The sequence below is a fragment of the Nylanderia fulva genome, unplaced genomic scaffold (genome assembly GCF_048542155.1).
Source record: "Nylanderia fulva isolate GAGA-0341 unplaced genomic scaffold, ASM4854215v1 Scaffold17, whole genome shotgun sequence".
Taxonomy (NCBI): Eukaryota; Metazoa; Arthropoda; class Insecta; order Hymenoptera; family Formicidae; genus Nylanderia; species Nylanderia fulva.
The window spans coordinates 3,406,466-3,429,084 of NW_028189945.1; the positions used below are offsets into that span (position 1 = coordinate 3,406,466).

Below are 22,619 nucleotides of genomic sequence, written 5' to 3' on the forward strand. Positions count from 1 at the left end.
TTAAAATGTAAAAATGTACAATAATATTTTGTAATAATATTATATCACACACGTTTTTTAATGTGTCAATTATAGAAAGTCAAATAAATATATACACTGAAAAAAATTATTAAATTAATATTTATTTCAATACTGTCTAATCAATCATTTATTTGAAACAAATAAATATTTTTCAAATCGATATGATTAGTTTCATATTAATGATTTATTAAGCAGCATTGAAATAAATATTTATTCGAATTCAATAAATTTTTTTTCAATGCACAATAATATTTAATAAGTGGAATGATGAAAAGACAATTCTATAATTATTAAAAATGTCTCGGCTATATTGTGCTTAGCACCTGTTTTGAAACATTTTGCATACACGGCATTAGCATAAACATGTTCGCGAAGGTGTATCCTTATTTGCATATCAAACAACAATGAAAGACAACAAAACAGACTCTCGAACGTCTATAATATATGAATAATATTTATTCCGGCAACAAGCTACCGTACTCGAAAATCAAACAGACTAGTTATACCTAGAGTGACGATCTCCCACATCAGAATCCCGAAGCTCCAGACGTCGGTCTTCGTCGTGAAAAGGGAGTAGATCAAGGATTCGGGAGCCATCCATCGAATCGGCAATGCGTTCCTCCCGTGTCTGGTCTCGATCACCTCGCCGTCCTCGTTGGCGAACCTCGACATGCCGAAGTCGGCGATCTTGCACAGCTTGTTGTGATCCACGAGGACATTTCGGGCGGCGAGGTCGCGATGGATGATCTGTACAACAGAAAGAACAAAGTTGCCGATAAACGACTGCGAAGCTCGAGAGATGCGTGTTCCATTACGGGATCGCGATTACTTAAAGTCTGACGTGAAATTACAGCGCGATATTACGAGTACTCGATACTTCGACACGACGAGTCGTTTGAAGAAAAAGCTCAGCCTTGAGTCCGAGCTCGTGCGCGACGAAACAAGGATTCGTAAAAGAAACTAGCAGTGTCTGCAAATATTATTTCAGCGACACGAAGCCAGGTATTCTCGTTGATGAACCTAATAAATAAATCATAAATCTAGCGATGTCACTCCGTCGATGTACACATGTATGCAAATACTACCTAAAAATCAATCAGAATTTCTGAGAAGAATAAACAAACGAGAATATAAATTTCATTGACAGGTGGTCTCGTATGTCAAACAGCTGCGAGACACATCTGCGTTTGCTTAGTCGTTGAATATAAGAAATAATTCAAGATGCAAAATCGTTCGGGTGCTTCGTAATTTAATCGTATATTGTAGTATTTGTACATTTTGTGCCATGATTGTGCACAACCATCATCATTATTAATTATATTTTAATTAACTATTATCTCTCCCGTGCACGGACGAAATTCTCTAAACAGCAAGTCAACGAAGGAGCTACGCGAAGATCTAAATAATAATTATTACAACGACTGAATGATGCAAACGCGATGTTACGAAACATCGGGGCTGCATCAGCTGCGCCTGCCGCATTCAATTTGAATGCAGAGGCGCATCTAGAATACATCCACGCACATCACATCCGCAGCTGGTGCGCGCACTATCATTTAGTTCGCGCATCTGTGTGTAATTGTCTATTAAAACCCGAGAGACTAATTTTTGTTTTCTAGAAGCTATTATACAACGGAAACTACTAATTTGACATCTGATCGAGCGCTTACGAGAGAAGTTTGGCTCTTTATTCCTCTAATCGCTGTTACTCAGATATATTCTTCTTAAAATGACATCCTTAGAATACGCGTAGATTTCGCAGATTCCATGCAAATTTCTCTCTTCCTCTTTGTTATACGAAAACCGATGAGTTGTTCTAAACGAGAATTTAAAAATAAATATTTATTTTATTCACGCATTCAGATCTTTCGTTTTAACTGACGATGCACGGTTGAGCGAAATAAATTAATATCGGTTGAATACACAACTTTCGTTTCGACTGTATACGCAAAACATTGATAGAATACCGGAAAACATCGTTGTGCTTATGGTATATCATGATAAACATTCCATTAACATTATGTTAATTTCTGTTTACTGTGCAGCTGCTCATTCCTAAATATATTTGTAAGAGTTGCAGTTTATTGAGTATTATATTACCAAGAAGAAGATATAATTTATAAATTATCTACATATAAACAAAAATATGTGTGTGTGTATTAAATGCATCATTTAAGTAACTTTATTATTTTTTTAATAGGAATTATCTGGAGAAAAATTAAAATTTATTAATACATATAATGTCAATAACTCATGTGCATAAAAATTGAAAATATGAAAAAAAACAAGATTATTTTTTTAAATTACAAAAATGCAAATATATTCTACAGTCTAAATATTATGTATATTTTCGACATACAGATAATACAAAATTTTTGTCCATATATATATTTTATTTTAATATTTTAATTCCAATTTAATATCCCAGTCTAAATTCTCGAATTAAACAGATCGTGTAAAAACTAGATTGTTGAAAAAACATCCTCGAGGGCTGTTTATTGCTCTCGAGTCGGACTGAAGAAACTAAACAAATATTTCCAAACTTGTTCTTTACGAGAGATAAAACGCAATCTTTGCCTAGTGACACAAATCTCCAAGCGGGGACGATCCTTCAACAAACGCTACGGTGCAAGTTTTACGATTGTGCGAAAATGTTTGAGATTAAACATCATTAGCGGGCTATTTGCCGAACAGTCGTTGCTCTCCGTGGCCTTCTACAGAAAATTAGATATCCTTGAAAGACTTCCACTCTCTTATTACAAGATGTTGTAAATAAAAAAAATTATGCTACGATTTTTATCAATTTTTATATAAAGAGGAATTTCTTTTAAAGCAAAATAGCCAATTGCTCTTCGCGGTAAAAAAATTATGCTAAATATGTTCTACCGAATTCCTCGAAATCGCAAATGCCATCATTCATCGTAAATGCATCATGTAAAATTATTTCTTCCGCGATAATAAGAAAGAAATAATAAGATTGCACACCGAAATGAGTTGCTGAAACGCTCTAACATTGTGCACTCTTACATACGTCTAATCTTACGATCGCGTTTACAACTGAAACTACAACAACTCTGTTAATTTAAGCTTTTAAAAACGCAAGGCAAAAATTATTCACCATATATCACAAATGCGGATGAGATTATTAATAATTGATCATAAAGTTGCCAAGTATACGAGTATACGATACGTGTAGCGATTTCGTAAGCAATAAACGTTCGTGGTTTAAGAAATTACGATGCATTCTTAGAAGAGATCTCGAATTACATATATGAAAATATAAATATGAATGATGAAGTTAATGATGCGCAAATAAGTTATAAATAAGATATAAGTATAATTACGGTATTATTAAATCTATTAAAATTTTTTTAAAGATATTTCTTTCGTTTCAATTGTAAGATATCAAAATTATCATTTTTTTTTCTAAATTTCTCCGAATGCATCAAAACTCGAGTACCTTCATAAAATTCTTTTTGTAAGTTTATATATCCGTAAAAATATATCCCAACTTATTTCTCGGCGAGAGTTCAAAGTGATGTCTAAAGAATTAATTGGTCGCACGATATCGCTTTTACGGGTCCGTAATCGCGTAAAGATTAACGAAGGAAGGGTCTCCATCTAAAAATTTAAACACTTTAAATGCTGCGCATCGATTCTCGAAGTGTCGCGTCGAAATTTATCGCGGTTCTTTTCTTCTTGTTTATTTAACACAGTTTCAGTTCCAATCCAAATGTAACAAAGCGCACACATGTCATCGAAAAGAAAGAAAGCAAAGGGATCGCGAGAATCGAATCACCAAACAATCGTCAAGTGGTCGATCTTGAAACAACTTTTTCTGCTCGCGGCAGGATGAAAATTAATTATTATTGAACCGAGAAACTTAGAGCTTCTTCGATCCATAAATAAGCCGTACGTAATAAAGAAAAATTAATTAGCACGTTGACATTATATGTTGATGATCTCGCATGGTTGAGGGTCGACGTAAAGTTATCAAGGAATGTTAGAATGTAATATTTATTATTGTTGTATAGTAAAAGAGAAATTTTTTCTTCTTGATAGATAATTATATCGAGACCTTGCGGATTTTTAGCTCATACATAAACGTGTCCGTTCGTGCACAATAAAGAGTTAATTAATGATATTACAAATCAATGTCCTAATGATCTTGCATTATCGAAGGGAACAACGTAACATTATCAAGATTTGTTATTCATTCATTCGTGTGATAAAATAGGAAATTTTATGTGTTATTCTCATGTAAGATATCATTTTTAACAACAAAGAATTTCTTTAAAAATATATGAATTTTCCGAGAGAGATATAATTAATCAATAAAATTAAATATAACTTATAAATTATAAAACAAAAAAATTAAATCAAAGAAATTTAATACAATCAAAGAAATTCAATGTAGAATCGCGCGTAAATAAGTTTCTATGATACACTAAAATTTTATTCTAAATGTGAGAAATGTGAGAAAATTATATTGTGATGATGAAATTTTTTAAATACAATTAAAAATAATTTTTAAATTTAAGTAAAATATACTTAAAATTTACGTAAAAAATACACAAAAAGAGAAATACACGCCTATGTTGAAAACATCAACCGAGGGTCCATTTATTTTATCGAAACTAAATGTCGTGTCGAGATTTATTGTAACTCGTTTCTTTTCGTATTTAATCGCATTTTTTCTCAACAGCGTGTTGTGCGTTGAGAACCCAGAAACCAGAAAAGAAAGCAGAAAGATATTATCTATTCCATGTGAACACATAAAAAAATGTGTGAAATCAGAATTTATCTCTATTCTTGTAAATATAACGTATAAACGTTCTGTAAAATTCATCAGCAGTTCCCATAGCGTCAAGATCGACTGAAATTTAATTGGTTCCTTGTTTCTTTATAATTTTATCTTTGGAGAAACATGCAGAGTCAGTTAAATCTCGTTGAACTTTAATGTTTATGGGAACCACCCCAAATGTACATACATATATAGTATAAAAATATTCTGTACCTTCTTCGACGCGAGGTATTCCATGCCTCTGGCCACGCAATATCCAAAAACCGTGAGATCTCTGGATGTCAAGGCTGCCGAGTCTTCGCTGAAGTTGTAGAAGTACTGCCTTGTACGGTGATCGCGCAAATACGCGAGCAACTTGCCGTACATGACGTACTCCAGTATGAGATAATGAGGCTCTGTAATCAGAAAAAAATCACGCGCTGTATCCTTTATATTTATTCATGGAGCAGTATTCATTAGAGCGTATCGCGTTTCGAATAAAGTAAACCCTCAATCAACGAAGGCTAAATCTTATATACGTCACAAAACCCGTTTCTAAAGAATAAATCTCATTCATCTGGAATTGAAATGAGTAATGCGAGTAAACGAGTACCTAATGCTTTAAAAACAGAGAGTATATATATAGTACTTAATATAAGATTTTCTGTAGTAAGTGTTTGGACATGAATTGCAGTTTGTGAATGACAATTTACCATTTAAAGCACGTTCTGTTGCATTTCAGCAAACGAAAAATATTATCGTGCGTCGACAAAACATGAAATTTCTCTCTAGATTACATTTTTCAAAAATATTAATAAACGTATAATGTTTATAATTTATATCACCTGTTTGAATTATGAACGTGACAACTTTTACAGCAACGTATATGTATAATTCTTTATCATTAATGAGACACTGAATCTTACCCTCTTCTCTCTCACTGTACAATTTTTTCAATTATGTACTTCTGGATTTACATTCGATGGCATTTGGTAAGCAATTTAATTTTTATAAAAAAATTAATAAATTCTATATAAATATTATTTAATTACACAATGCTGCTGTTTGTATAAATTTCGGAATTTTACCTAAATGATCAATATATATTACTGAAGTAAATTTAAAAATTTATACAAAAAGCATCATTGTGTAATTAAATGTTTATATAGAATTTATTTAATATAGAATTTATATTTATATAGAATTTATTTAATTTTTTATAAAAATTAAATTGCTTACCAAATGTAAATCAAGAAGTGCATAATTAAAAAAAATGGTATGGTGAGGGCAGAAAGAAATATCCAGGGCATTCGAAGTAATTTAAGTGATTTACTTGAAAGAGTCCTCGCTCGCGTAATGTCAACTTGATTGTAACTTATGGAACCACTTTTGTCGGCGCATCGCGTCATCACACAACTTTCATATTAGGTCAACATCGCCATCTTCTAATAATTCTTGCTCGCCAGGTAGTACACGCTTCTCGTGTTCGGATTAATCTCAAACGTTAATATCGTTTTTCAGAGTGAATTAAACATGACATAACGTTTATAGCGTCTATTTCGCACGTATTAAGTCGTGCGTTATTAACCGTTTATTAGCAATTTAATTTCATAATATTGTAATGAAATAGCTGTATCGTATTGCCATGTCATACTATGTTCACTAATATGAAAATATTGATGCAATAACTATTAATTATATCCGACGAAGAAGATCGCTGCGACTCGCGTCTGACATCCTCCTGCATAAGGTACCTACTACTTAATTTCTTCTTTAAGGAAAAATTTTAAAACATTTTTTATATACAAAATGACTGTTAAAAAAGCAAATTATATAAAGTTACTTATTTATAATTTTACTTGTGATTAACATATAATTATCGTTATTTAATAAAATATTATTCTCGATGATATTTAAATGTTACTTGATGAAATTTGCAATTAAAATAAAATTAAGAAATAATCTGCTTATATATAATACAATATAATTTTTTTAAAGAAAAGGGCTCGAGTCTCATCTTCTTCGTCGACGTGTAACATATCGAGACTTCATTGTATGCGTATATACACGCATTAAATTCGCGCTAGTTCTATCCTGCAACTTTTTCGTGCAAAAATCACAGATCCACGCCTATGTCGATCGATATGGCACGCGTGTGATACAATAGACGTGACGAATGCAAAGCAATACGAGTGCACGATGGCGATATACGCGAGTTAATCTCGTTCTCGCTTTTATGTAAATCATATTTCGCACATATAGTAATGGTACAAGTACGCAGATGAAGTGCGAAGCAACGTTAAAGGCAAGAAGAGAGTAAAGGTATAAGTATTTAATCGATGCCTTGAAAGGACGCAAAGAACGAGAATTAAGATGTCCCTTTGGATTAGAATTTTTTTCTCATCTTATGAACGTCGTATGCAAATTTTACATGAAAAATTTATGCCAGAAGAAAAGAAAACATCGCGTTCTCGGACTCGCAGAAGATTTTAAAGAATGCCGCTCCTTAATGTCGCTCCTATTTCATATACTTATATAAGTTACCGCGTCTGTGAAGACAGACAAATGAGCCAAAACTTGATTAAAAACGGCAAAGAGAAAACACAAGATAGCCAAATAAGAGAAAGCCATCACTTTTATTAGACGTGAGTCATTTTTATTAGACTGAGAGAATTTTTTTACGAAAACCCACGCAATCTCACAATTTGACCAGCAAATATTTGATATGTGTATAATTTAATATTTATTCATTAAATATTTATATTCTCGTACGAAACAAAAGATTGTTTTTCAATAGGTCCGAGATGTAAAAATTCGTCGAATCTGTAACTCAGATTGCTCGATTCTTCAACCGCTAATAATTCTCTTAGTGAACCGAAATGACTGTTCAACGTGAGTTTTATTATCGTCCAAACGGCGGTCGTAAAATGGTCAAAAGATTGGCTCTCCTTTGACGAACGTCGCGGGAAGAACGAGAAAGAAATTCGAAGGTGGCCGCAAACGATAACGGTGCCGAAATTTAAATGTCGTAAATTTTATGCGGACCCGTCTCGCGAGTGTGGGCAGCCAGGAACTTTTCGCGTTCTATTGTGCGAAAACGGAGTCGTGGAGAGAAGGCCCTTTAAAAGACCCAAAAACTCCCTGAGATGCGTCGGTGATGCTCGAAAGTTGCAGACACACCTCTGAAAAAATCTCGTCGCCGCAATCATCTCTCTACTTTTACTGCTCCACCACAACACGAACGTTTTATCGTTGCAGAGAATTATTGCCAGTCCACGAATTGTTTTTTTTTTCGAGTTTATTTCTCGCTAGTTTCCCTCGAACGACCGTTTTCGGGGAACAACGTTCGCCGATTAGCTTCGTTGAGTGTTTTGACCCTCTCGATATTTCACGTTTTATTAACGAATTCTAAAATTCCTATTAAAATGTAGGAATTCTCGTTCGTATAAATTATAGGTATAACAAAATAATTAAAAAAATAAAAAAAAGCATTAAGAAAGTTTTTTTTTATATATAGTACTTTACTAAAATATTTTAATTCTAATAGTAAAGCATCGGTAATAAAAGGATATAATAGAGTAATGTTACTCTGTTAATCGAAACGGAAGATAATATCAGATGCCGAGCTTAAATGAGAGTCGATCATTGCGTCTAGATCGCAATCGTCGGTCGCTTTTTTTGATTTTGTCTCCTTTGATCCGCGAATGGAAAGATTGTCTCGCGGGGATGCCGACTTAATAAACGTATTATACCGCGAAGAAGCGCGTCGCTGGGATGCGTATGGAAATTTATACGAAAGATGAGAATGCCGATATCAAGCAGCGTGAAAGGAAAGGTATATAATAGCTCTACCCCGTTTGTGTGATCCATCTCACATGCGAGATTGCCCGTGCAAATTTTTAATATCTCTACTGTAAAGTTCGTCACGAGAAAATCGCGTGAAATGTGTCAAATCAATTTCATCGATCGATTTTTTATATACGTATTTTTTATATTCACCGATTTTCAAATTTAGAAAACGAAAAGAGAATATATATAATAGAGAAAAATTATTACAAAATTTTAAAAAATTATATCTTATATTATTCGCATTTAAATTTCTGAATATTGTAAAATATGATTATTTTTTATGAATAAAAATATGGAATTAAATATGACATCGGATAAAATATTTAACATTCTTTAAAAATAATAATATATATTATTTTATTTTCTGTAAAATTCTATACAGCTTTTTCATAACATTCTTGAATGTTCTAAAAAAACGTAATAAATTTTCTCTCGCAATTTTTTCGTGATCACTGAAAGAGTAATTTTACTGGTGCAATTACCCGTACGAAAATTACTTGCCAATTCGTTGCGCACTCGCTTTCAATAATGAAGGCGCGCTGGCATCCAAGAACCTTCGATTACTCGATCCTATATTGTAAAGCGAGATATGTGCGGCACTTTTTAATCAATCACGGTACGATGAAACAGGACTCGTCCGTCAATCATACTTTTATGCGAATTGATACAATCACCGATATTTTTACATAAGCTGATGCGCAACAAAAGCCAACTATGTCGTATCATCTACAGGAAAATTAATTTCCGACTGAAAAATGTTAGTTTATTTATTCACTTGTTGCACCTGTACGAATAAAATCAGATTTTGAGACAGACAATTTTGAATTAATGTCGAAGATTCGGGATTGCAAGAAAGATATAAAGATATATAAATTGTTTACGCGATTGTTTAATTTGTAGCTGTCATGCTTGTGGAAATTAACTGCAATTATCTATTACGGCACAGATAACAAGGCTACAATAAAACGAATAAATTTTTCTGTACGAAACAAAACGATTCCCACGTAATTCTCGCAAGAACTGTCTAATTCGTCGTCTAAGCGAAAACAATCACGGTAAAGATAAACATTTACATACTGATCATTTAATTGTTATCGCGAAACTACGTTCTTGCGCAACCATTTAAATTAAAAGAAATAAATTATTCAACAATAAGACGCACGAGAAGCATTTTGTCGTGAATTATTGATTTTCAACGTAAACATGCGATTCGTAGAAGCAATAAACTTTTTCAAGTGACGTTTATGCAATTTAGACACGTAATAAAATATTACACCGTGTCGAATCACGTATATCGAGCGAGAACGTGATCGAGAGCCGTCGCTTCATTTCGATTGACGTTAACTAATATCCGAAATGTGTGAAAAATCTGAATCACCGTGCTAATCTACTACTTGTCCACGTAAAAATTCGATTATAGCGCAAGGACGACTCTGACAATAATAAACTCGATGCATCGCGCCTCGCGTTTCGATTGAAAGATTTCGCATACGAACACGACTCTATCTCTATCCCTCTCTCTCTCTCTCTCTCTCGTCTCTCGGAGGCTTGATTACTTAATTACCATACACCGACGATTCGTGTATTCTGCGTCGAAGAGAAGTGCCGGCAGTTAAATCGCCATCAGTTTTTATAAAGTTTACGCTGCCAAGGCTTCGAGCGTGCGACACGCAAGGTCGAAGATAAGTGACGGTAATGAGGAAGATTCACCGTGTGCAGCTGCAGGTGCAGCGCCGATGCAAATCGAAATAAAGACGGATCCGTTTCCGCGGGAAATTGCAAGACACTAGTGTCGCGACGTCAATTGTACACGTTCGATAATGCCATATGGTGTACATAGATGAAAAATATACGTATCTCTCTCTCCTCTCGGTTAATTATACCGTACGACCATATGCGCAATGTGCAAGACTCGAGGTGGAAGTAATTTCATTGAAAACAGAGGGTGGGAGAGACATACGATGTACACGTGTAGGATAGCTCGGATATATTTAAATTAATAATGCGTTTGGTACGTTAAACTCACCTTCCTCGGTGCAGCAGCCCAAAAGTGTTACGACATTCGGATGACTACCTAATTGTTTCATAATTTCCAGTTCTCGATCCAAGTCTTCCTTTTCGCGATCGGAAGCGCCTTCCTTGATGGTTTTCACCGCCACTAGTCGAGTCGTGCCCTGATGACCTGTCAAGTCATCGGCTTCGGCTTTCCACACCTAATATGTCAATACACACACACACATATAGATTTACTACTAATTGTAAATAAGAAAAGTTTTGTTTCCCTTAAACAATTTCAATCTAATTTCAAGATAATTTCATTTTATTCATTCAAAATAATTTTACTCCAAATACATTTATCTAAATAATATCAGAGATTGAAATAGTATAGGCCTATAATTTATCATTAAGCCCAATATTATTAGCGATATATTACATTGGAAAATGTATAACGATGGGAAACGATTGTATCAATCACCGATCTGTCTATTTATATTGGTTCATTAAGAAAAAATTCCACCACAATAAATTATATGTTCCCGAGTTTTCCCACACAATCAGTTTTGCATAATCAATTCGATTACACTATTACATTATGCCAATTGTCTATTATCAAGTCTCGCAAATACAGTGCAAAATCGCATAGGCCAAATGCTATTATTATATAAATAAATGTGAATTTCTACGAGTAGACGGACGAATAAAATCGCTTCATTGGATATAATAAATGCCGAAGAAAGAAACTGCTGAACTTGTCCCGAAGATTATGTTACCGCGTGAATTTACCTCAGATATTTCATAAAATCCATCCGACAGTCGCAAATTACAGCCTTATTTTTCATTTTTTTTTTTTTTCATTGTTTATTTTCACACCGGAATGTGCCGTAGAAAATAATATCTCTCTCTCCTCACCTGACCGAAGTTTCCTTGTCCGAGAACTGTCTGTAACCTAAGCTTATCTCTAGGAAACTCCCATCTGGATTCCTGAGACGGCGGAGGCGGCGATTTCTCAGCTTCGTGACACTGCACAGAGAGAATCGCGCGTGAAACGAGCATTAAATTGCAGCTCAAAATTGTCCAAGAATAGCTGTTAATTGATATGCACGAGAGCGACACGTCGTTGGAAAATAACGCCTCGCGCCTATCGCTTATCGTACAATTTCTTCTCTGTATTAGAAAACTCTCTGGATTTTCCATTGACGTACATATTTCTGACACATAAGCACTCTCCTTTATGTGAAACACGTATGAAATAAGCGTATTATGTAATATGCAAATATGATACTTAAACGATTAAAAAATGATATAACTTGATAAAAAGCTTAAAAAATTATTACAAATTTAGATCGAATCTTCAGATTAAAGATTAAAAGCAAATGAAAAATAAAAAATGACGTAAATAAAATAACTGTGAAAAAAAATGATTTACGCCGATTTCTCGAATGAATGAAATGATTTCGCAGATAATTAAAGACGTCAGACCGGCTGCTGTATAAAGTGATCGCTATCGCTAATAAATATGCGTTCGTGAATTTCTCACCAAGTGCTGTATCCTCGGTAGCTTCGTGATCGCCTTCTCGATAGAAGTCTTAAAGTCGCCGTTTTCGAGATTAAGAGCGTCCTTCCTGCAGCTTATCTCCGATGACGTGTCCGATTCTTCGAGCACCTGCATAAGCAAATCAACGTCAGTGCGATGCAGCAACGTATGCAAGGCGCGTGCGTGCATTACGCAGGCAAAGCGGAGCCGCCTCGAATCGGTCGTCACTCCCGTTTAATTAGAAAACGCAATGTCGCATAGCAATGAAGATCGGCCAGAGAGATCAAGGTGTCCGCGAGCGTATTTTAGCAAGTAATATTACCGCAATTAAATTAGATGTACCTATTACGACTCTACGAAAATATGATGCTGACTTTTCTTACGACGACGATGATAAGATACACGCGCAAAAATAACCGCGCCTATCTTATATTTGTCGTGGCTTTCCAGAAAACTATCAAACTTTCAAATTAACCACAATGATTTTACAATATTTGCTAACTAAAAATAACAAAGTACTAGATAATGAGACATCCACGTGCAAAAATAATCGCGCCTATCTAATATTTGTTATAGCTTTCAGAAAAATCAGAATAAACTTCGAATAACGATTTTAATATATTTGCTAACTAAAAATAGCAAAGTACTCTACGTGTATTATATGGCATCATTTATCATTGATTTTTGACGCATATTTGTCTAGATTAAATTTTTCTTTTAATTTACAGAATAGATATGAGAATGATTCACGTTCGTAAAGAATAAACTTGTTGACATTAGTCATAGTTTTAATAATAAAGTTGATAAAATCATAATAAAATTATAGTTCTTGCATCGTTTTTTCAATAATTTTTTAATTTAATGAAAATAATATCTCATATACAATGAATACATAATATGCAGAAAATTTTGAATTTATGTATCTTTAATTTTGATATTAAATTGAAAGATCTATTCTGATAGTTAAATAAATATCGATTTGTTCAGATTAGAAATTAAAGTTGCAATTAATTGAAACCGAGCATGTTGCCAAATTATTATTATCGATTTTGTGATGCTATTCGTCGACATCGTTCGAGAATTATCGAAAGCGTAGCGTGTGTGTAATTGTATAAGCTTGATTTATTACTGAGAAACAAAATTACCTCGCGCACGAAAAGACATTCAATGCGAAACGAAATAAAACTCCACGTTATTATTACGCGTTACATTTGTACGGCGTATTATATCTTGTATAGGTTGCTTCGAAGAAGGACATTTGGAAAAAGAATGATAGAAGAATAGTCAGGGAAGCGAATCGGTTTGTCTGTCTACAACAAATTTTCAATTTCGAAAAACACAGTAAACGTTGAAATTTAGCATCAGAAAAGTCCCAAGAAAGTGGTCCTATTTATTTGACCCTCGTACTCGTTCCTCGTTTCCCTTTTTTCGTTTACACGCTCCTTTTTTTCGCCCACGAATCTTTGTATCGCATTCAGATTTATTTCCATGACTGTCGGATTAAATTCAAATTTATGTTCGCTTATTATTTTGGACGTGAAAGCATTTCGCTTATGTCATTTCCGGATATTTTGTGCTTTGCTCCATCCTTTTCGCTGTCAATTTTGACACTAACAAATTTTGTAATTACATGCTATTCATTGAAGAAAAAAATTTCTACAATTAAAGAATATAGTAATCAGTTATATACATATGTAGAAATATACATATGACTCTTGTAAAAAAGTGTACGATGAAGAAAAGATAGGATTGCTTTAAGGTATATGAATTCACAAAGCATCTTCATTCGTGGAAATATATTATCAACGTAATCAATAGTAATTACATTACGCGGCACAGATATTTTCTCGTTTTCCGAGACGCGACGTGAGATATACGCAAGATTTTCGACCTTCGATGTAATCTTCTTGTCGGCTACTCGTGGAAAATTCCACGCAAAAAGAATCATCGAAGACAATGAAGCCGAACAATTTTTACATTATCCAACGCGGCGCGCATTCATTTTCTCATTACTATAACGCTCCGTCCGACGATACCTCGCTCGAAGACATCACAGGGATCCTGCCAAGATTTCTGCATACAATGAACTTGTAGTAATTGCCGATGGGGAGGAAAGGGGAGGTCGTTAACCATTTTGTGAATCATCGTGGAGCTAGCCTTCGCGAAGGAATTACTAGATGACCGCATTTGATATTCATTCAGGGCGAAGTCACGGTCGTGGAATTTGCGAGAAACCTACATAAATCCTATATAAATATTTAAAAGTATATATATATCTCGAAAGTATATCTCTATTTTATTATTTATTAAATCTATTAATCGCGATTCTTTATTATGATTTTAATTTAAAATAGCGCGGCCTTTTGAGACTCGAATAATTACAAAATTAATCGGAGCGCATTCCGGATCAGTTGATGACGACTAATGAACGTAACGGCAGCGATTCAGCCATGACGATGTTGATCGTTAAACTTTAGCGTAATTATACGCGGGATAACGAACGTCGCTGGTAATGACTATGATACACGCTAATATGCGATGATAATCCAGACCATCGCGTAATAGTACATAAGTGTCACCACTGTATATAAATGACAACTTGTACCTTGGCGTGAAACAATTAAAAACGGAATTGCGCCGCATTATTTTCCATTTTTTTCTCCGTTTTTTTCAGACTCGATTATTCGAGAATAAAAAATCTCTTGAAAATTAGATTTCTTGTAATAGCATATTGCATGTTGTTGTTTCAAGATTTTTTTCCAACTTGTATATTTATCTCGTAAAAGGAAAAATTTACTTTTTTATTTTTAATAAGATCGTCTCATTGTCAATGTATTTTTTCCTTTTCTTTAATTTCGAAAGAAATTATTATTTTTATGTATGGAATATATTATTATACGAAATATGAAACTCTAAAGTATCGAGATTTTTAAATGAATATCAGAATTTTAACATCTTTAATAATACAAAAAGGGCAAAATTTCTACAAGTTTGTGAACATCTGACAATTACATACTATTATCCTCTCAATCTTTTTCTATCCAAAAATATCGTATCTGATAAATTTTCCCATAAAATTTTTGTTCTTCGAGAGTTTGAAATCTAATATATTCTTACCAATCACGTCTTTTCGAAATATCTCGATTAACAACGAAATTAGATCGCGTCCACGACTACTTTATTGGCAAAAAGGAAGACGGAGATATCGGGAGGCAGCGGCATGAATCGGCAATCTGCGCCGACTTTCCAATCTATAATATATCCCTCGCGCTCAGACGACCTCAAAAACTACGAACTCACTCACCTTACGATTCCTAAGTATCAGTCTTCTGAGAATGAGCCCGACACCGACGGCAATAGGAAAAACGACGAGGGTGGCCAGGATGTAGCTGACCACGGCGACCGTCTCCTGAGTGGCGATCGCGTTGCCGTCGTGCCTCTTCGATATCACCTCGGTGATGTTCATCGGCTCCCGCGGACTCACCGAGATCGGTCCGCCGACTTCGAAGAACGTCCTGTTGAACTCGGAGGCGGGATGGTACGTCGTGGCGTTGTACTCCGGCAGGCTCGAGTGATGATAGGCGGGTCTGTACCTCGTCCTGTTGACCGGAGGTGCGAAAGAAGAAGCTCTAGACGTCGTTGAAGGGATTGTCGTGTCCTGAGAGCCGCGATTCTCCTCGTGTTTATCTTTCCGCGAAGCCGAAGTCGTACTCGCGGTAGGTTCTCTAGGCTTCGGAACTGAAACGGTGACCGTCGTACTTGCACTAATTTCCGTCGTGCTGCTGACAGTCGTCGTCGACGGACTCGTCTTCTCCGTCGTCGTCGTAGGACTCTTTTCGTCCTGCGGATCCACTCGCGTTCGTTCCGTACTGCGAACGAAGCTGTCAACCGGTCTGCTGCCGTTGAAGATGTCCGACGTGTTGTACAGATGCATGATCGGCAGCACGTCGTCCTTATCCTTCGATTTGTCCGACAGATTACGCGCTCGGACTTCCGGCGATCTCTCTCCTGACACGCGTTTTCCGTTCTCCGCGGGCGTCGACGACGTAGGTAGAGTCTCTGGTTTTCTGCTGGAAGCATCGTCCACAGGAAGAAGAGTGTCGTTCCGAATCGGCGGAAACTGTCGTCGTGGTTGACGTCGTCGCGTCTTTAGCCCGATACCTCTTTTGAATCTCCGAAGGGTCCAAGTAGCTCGCCTCCGGCGCCTTCGTTCCGGCCTCTACAGAAGCTTTCGGATCCATCGTGGTCTTCTCCTCTTCCGTCAATATCCTCGGCGTGACCGGGAAAACCGGTGGCGCCGATGTCGTCGTCTTCAAGATCTTCTCGTCGATTCGCTCAGTCACCATCACCGTCGTCGCGACCACACTGTCCGTCGTTACATTCGCGTCACTGTCATTGCTCTGGTTCAACTTGGTGACACTCTGATAATCGTCACTCCCGGTACTGTCCTCGTCGTTCACGCTGGGCGCGCTAACGACATCCTCCTCGAGAACATCGGACTTGGTCGTCGCGTCGACGACAACTGACGGATCGGTCGCGTTCATCGTCTCGTCGATCGCGCTGGAATTTCGGTCCAAGTTCCCCATGGTGATCGTCTTCGGCACTTGGTTCACCTCGCTGCTGACACGCGCGATTTCCCGAGGAGAAGCCAGATGCACCTCATCGTCCTCGACGTCGCCGCGACTCGCAATCGTTTCGTTCAGCGAACGATCGTCCACCGTGGCGCTCTCGATCTTCCCTCGATCACTGGAGGAATTCGCCCACCTGGTACCATTACTCGTGGAAGACTGGCCGGTCTGAGAAGCCGATATCCTGCGACGCTTGCTCGTCGCCAGGGACGAAGGCTCCTCGTTGATGGTCGATCTCTGATTCAGCACCGCGCTCGCGCTCTTCCTCAAGAACCTCCGGTCATTAGCACCCTCTTGCTCGCTGCTGCGCGATTTGAGCTGGTACCACCTGACCGATCCCCTATTTCCGACCTCGGCGGATGACTTGGCGGGTCTCGCGGTCGTGGAGACGATAACGCTGTCGTTCGCTCGTTGACTGGACGCGCGTTGCTGCGGGACGACGACTTTCCTCGCTCGTTCCCCCACTAAGCTATCAACAGTGGACGACGATCCGGCTGGCTCGACGGTCGCGCCGGTACTGAGTCCCGCCGGCGTTCGCGCCGATTCTATACTGGCAGCGCTGACACGAGGAAGCAGAAGAGGAGAGGACTGCTGCTGCTGCGACGGTCCATCGCTCGTTATCTCAGCACCGCTACCAGCAGGACGACCACCACCTTCTTCCTCCTCCCCACCACGCCTCTCCTCGCCGTTTAACCCGGGCCCGGTGTAGTTGCGCAACAATCGCGTCACGTTCGTTATCGTGTAAGCGTACACGTGTTGCAGCTGCGCCGGCTGCTGCTGATTATTCGAGTCCACGACGACGACGACAGGTGCGGACGACTCCGTCGTCGAAGAGGTCGACGATGCCGTCGACGTCAGAGCGATATTGTCTTCGTCGATCGACACGCGAACAACCGGTCGATTCGCGGAGACCGGTTGCTGTTTAACGGGATTTTCTTCAGCCCGCTCGTTCTCCATCGCGAAACTCGAGACGCCGTCCGGCACCACGATTCGCAGCGACGACGATTCCGTTCTGGGCGACGTGGAGATTACTACTCTCTCGACGACGTTCGTCAGCTTGTCCTCCGATTTAGTCTCTTCCACTGCGATGACTCCCTTCGAGTCGTCGTCCTTCGCAAAATCGTTGGTCATTTTCTCGAGACTCGGGACGGTGTCGTTTGACAGTTTCACGTCGATTTCACTCTCCGCGACGTCAGTTTCGTCGTCGTCGTCGCGCTGACGCGGTACCTGGGTCGTCGTGCTTACCTGGGTCACGTGGGTAGCGTCATTTCCTCTCTCCCTCGAGTTCCGGGTGGACGGATCGGCACGACGGAGCTTGTCGTCCACCATGTTCATCTCGGTTCTCGTATCCGGTCCGGCTACCGAGCTGGACTCGTTCCCCGAGATGACGTTGGACACGACATCCGCCGTGGGTCTCGGCTTCCGGTAGTAGAGTCCACTACCCGGGCTTCTGAACGTGTTCTTGATCCGTGAAACCTGATTCTTCTCGACCGTCCGACGTTCCAAGGCGATATTCATCTCGTCGTTCATGATCTCCTCGATCGGCGCGGCTAGGGTCGCGCTGAATCTCTTGGAGGCGTATCTCCGACGCGATGAGGTTGGCACCGTCGACGTCATCTCGACGGAGTTGTTGTTGCTGTTGCTGGTGACGTTCTGCGCGTCCGGTTGGAGCTTCTGCCCAAAGTAAAGGAACTGCGACATATCCTCCATCGGGATGTTGCTCTCCACCGGTCGAAAATGTTTGTACAGAGACTCCGGCATCGAGACGATGTTCTTTTTGCGCGAATCCGCGTCTCCCAATTTTTGATTGGCGGAAGACGAGGTTGAAGAAGCGCCCTCGTCGTCCTCGGTCGTCGACGTCGACGTAGCTTCGTCCTTGGACATCTTCGGCGTCTGCTGCTCGATTTCTAGTTCCGTAGAATCGAGATCGATTTTTTTCTCGATGCTTTTCCTCGACGATTGCGAAGTCTCCTCGTTCATCGACGCTTCCGTTTGCGCGTTAGTAACGTAAACACTGTGCTTGGTCTCCTGGGTTTCGAAAATATCCGGAGGATCTTTCGACGTGGTGTCGGGTCGCGGAGTACGATTTACAAAAATCCGAGATGGCTCGTGAGAGCGCTGACTCAGGATCTGTCGCCTCCTGGCAGCCAGGATGCTACGTAGCGCCTGTTCACGTTTAGCTTTCGACGACAACTCCGCGTGTAAGGATGCGCGTCCTTGACGATGATCTGCGGCCGACGCGTCTGTGAACAAAGATTCAATCGGATGTCTAATAGTACTACTAGTTGCCAGAATTGAATATAATACAAATATATAAAATTATCAAATAAAGAGATGAAAATGGTTGATAAATTAACTATAAATTAAAGTAATTAGCAAGAGATGTAAGAGTGATTTTTATTGCATCGAATTAAGAATTCTATGTGAGGCTAAAAATAAAGCTGATCTTTATGTACGTTGCTCGCGATGATTATGCTCCTTTATTACGCCACGGTACGTATTATCACATTGAAGAAATATACATCTTAACGAAGTGTAAATAACGCGCGCGGTTTCTAAATGCTAATTGATCGCATGTGGAACAATAACACGGTGCGTAACAGAGGCGATCATAGTTCCTGTTCGTTCCGCTTCGGTTCCAGCGCGACGGAGAGGAGATTTTTCCGCGAACGGATTAATATGAGAATCACCAGGTGCGCCTCGGTGAAAACCGGAAGAGCATCGACCGTCTACGCCTACCCGCTAGACACAACGACGAATGTAATTAAGTTCTCAATTATATTCGCGGCGTGCGCGACGTGCGAAACGAAAGAAACTCCTTCTCGCGGAGAGAAGCTCTCCGAGTAGGTAACGGTATCTCTCAGGGTCGCCGAGGACGGCCGACTGGGTTTCGGGGTACGAGAGATTCGGTACCGTTAGGGCTCCTCGTGTCCGGCGAGTCTGCTCACCGATAATCGACCATCGCGATTGTAAAAAAAAAATGCGATCCAAATACGCGACATGTCATTCGAGTTGTTTGAAAAGATCCAAGTATCCCGTTAATATTGTATCAATCCGAACTATAAGTTAAATTCTAGATTAGATGATTAATTATTTTCAATATTAAATTTTATGATTGAAAAAATTTTTTTAAGTCCTAGACATTTCGTTCAAACTCTTCTCTAATGTTATATATATATTTAAATTTTAATATTAAAATATTTTATATAATTTGTAAAGAATTATTATTATATATTTTAAAAAATTATTTATTATTATATAGTTATATATTTTCAATATTAAAACTTTTTATTTGGAAAAGAATGATTTAGGAAAAAAAATAAATAAAAAATACGGAATTCGCGACATGTCATTCAAGTTGTTTAAAAAGATCCAAGTATCCCGTTAATATTGTATCAATCCAAACTATAAGTTAAATTCTAGTTAGATTAGATGATTAATTATTTTCAATATTAAATTTTATGATTGAAAAAATTTTTTTAAGTCCTAGACATTTCGTTCAAACTCTTCTCTAATGTTATATATATATTTAAATTTTAATATTAAAATATTTTATATAATTTGTAAAGAATTATTATTATATATTTTGAAAAATTATTAATTATTATATAGTTATATATTTTCAATATTAAAACTTTTTATTTGGAAAAAAAATGATTTAGGAAAAAAAATAAATAAAAAATACGGAATAAATAAAAAGTTTCCATGTATATTAAACAGTTGTTGTACATATGTCAGTAATATTCTGACTTTCTCAGCTCTGAACGGGAACGAATGCTTCTCTCGTTCCTTTATACTCGAGCATTCCTCCTTGCAGTTTTCTCATGGTACAATAACACCCGCCGACAAGCCTATCGTGCAGATAATGGGCAGTGCTCGTTTCGCTTCGCTTCAAAAATTCGTTCGTATTGCAAATTGCCGAAGAACGTGCGCTATATAATCTCTACGTACAAGCATGTTCCACTGAAGGATCATTAAGAGCTCTCCTCCGCGAGGATCGAGAAGAGGATCCTGCGGCGTCACGAATTTATTCTCTCGTCGTCCGGACCCACCCCGACATCAGAAACCGAGCAACTCACGAAACGGCAAAAAAATCGAAGACGATAGGCTGAATTTACAACAACGTAACAGTCCTCCGAACAGCTGCATCTGTCGATGCAGCTCGTTAAAGGGATCGAATTTCCGAATAATTCTAATACCCCGTGAGAAGGTCTCATGAATTCAAGGATTACCGTGATATATACGATGCCCAGGGGAAGAATCGTGGCTAAAAACACGCTTCTCACCTAACGCGCGAGAATGTATTCCACGTTAAAAAAGTCTTGTGTGGTTTCACAAAATTATGAACTTAAAGCTGATGGGAAGGTGAGCTCTGCGAATATAAAGTTTTCTACGGGGATTTACAAATATTTGCGACTATACGGGCTCCTGCTTAATATATAAACTCGGATATACTGTGTCCTGGATAATATAAATAGAAAAATTTTTAAGAGGATATTTTACATATGTTGTAAACTAATGAGACTTTTTTTAATAAACAAGCGTCACTCGAAAGACGTTCTTATCGCTCGTAGATTCGTTCGCGTATCTCGATATACGGCAATCCAAGCTGCTGCTCAGATTCCAAAACCAATTCAACATCTTAGAGATGCGTTTGAACGAGGCAAATATTCCGGATGTGTAAATCGCGTCGTAGAACCCGCTCCGCAAGTGGAAACCCGTTTATAAATATATTCCTCGAGTGTCCCGACAACCCGAGTTCTGAATAATGCAGTCTACCTCAATCTAATCTTAGTCGAAATCGCGGGAATTGTCGTCCAACTTTGCGCGAAATTTTTTAAGATGTCGCAAAAAGGGAAGGATATTAAAAAAAAAAAAAAAATAGAAAAATATCTTATTACTGCTGCTTATTGGTGAGTCTGAAAATCTCGTATATAATGATTCGAAAGATCAATCGAACCTCGGCCTTAATTTTCAACCGGCAAACAAATAGAAAACATAATTACACGTTACGTGTCCGTCGACTTAAATTATTGAACGACGCACCGGAGGAGATCGCCTGACATTGTCTCGGAATTAAATTGGACGAGCGCAAAAATGGCGACGTGCGTTGTAAAAGCGAGAGGAAGACGGACAAGAGAGTCGCGGCCGCGACACACGAGAAACGCGAGTCCGCGATTATCGTCGCGAACGTGACCGCGTCGTAATATTTTATGTGGACACGTGTGTACGAGAAAGGAAGGTCAGTGCTGTTTCTGCTCTTGTTCCGCGGCTCGGTGTCTTGACGTGAGGCCGGCTGGCTGCCCGAGTGAACTACAATGCGGACGCGTGAGACGACTCCGAGATGTGTCACATGTCCAGATTCGATCGCGAGATGCGCGCGGATGGATCCGGGTCTCTCGCGCGCGCGTGCCTGGTCGTTTCACTGTCCCACTTTCGGGGTACAATTCGATTCTTTTTTTTTTCTGCTGTTTCCTTCTTTTATCGCCCGTTTTACGGTCGTCACGATGCGAATTTAATGGCCTCTACGTAATGTCTCTCACGCCGACGCGATGGCCTTTTTATTCCGAGTGTTGCGTGTGCGATTCTGTATATAAAGTTATCGTGCGTTATTCGCGCTAATATTCGTGTCCAAAGCTTTCTGATTACGAGAGCGATAAAATAATAGACGTATTTTCCACAAAATGATGGCTTTTTTATCTCGCATGTATATATTCATATTATTTCTTAGAACGGTATATTTTATAGCTAGATCGTAATATATGTGCAGATTATTTTATTATATTTGTTGAGAAATATTCCT

At 38.2% G+C, this 22,619-nt stretch overlaps 1 protein-coding gene across 1 annotated transcript in view; it reads right to left on the reverse strand.

The window, feature by feature from the left end:
* Nucleotides 1-22,619, reverse strand: part of LOC114938133 (uncharacterized) — a 175,474-nt gene that overhangs the window by 2,540 nt on the left and 150,315 nt on the right. The window contains 7 exon segments of the mRNA XM_029311903.2: nucleotides 528-768; nucleotides 5,039-5,220; nucleotides 10,680-10,866; nucleotides 11,564-11,674; nucleotides 12,192-12,317; nucleotides 15,493-16,306; nucleotides 16,308-19,059. Coding sequence (XP_029167736.2) covers nucleotides 528-768; nucleotides 5,039-5,220; nucleotides 10,680-10,866; nucleotides 11,564-11,674; nucleotides 12,192-12,317; nucleotides 15,493-16,306; nucleotides 16,308-19,059 — 4,413 coding nt within the window.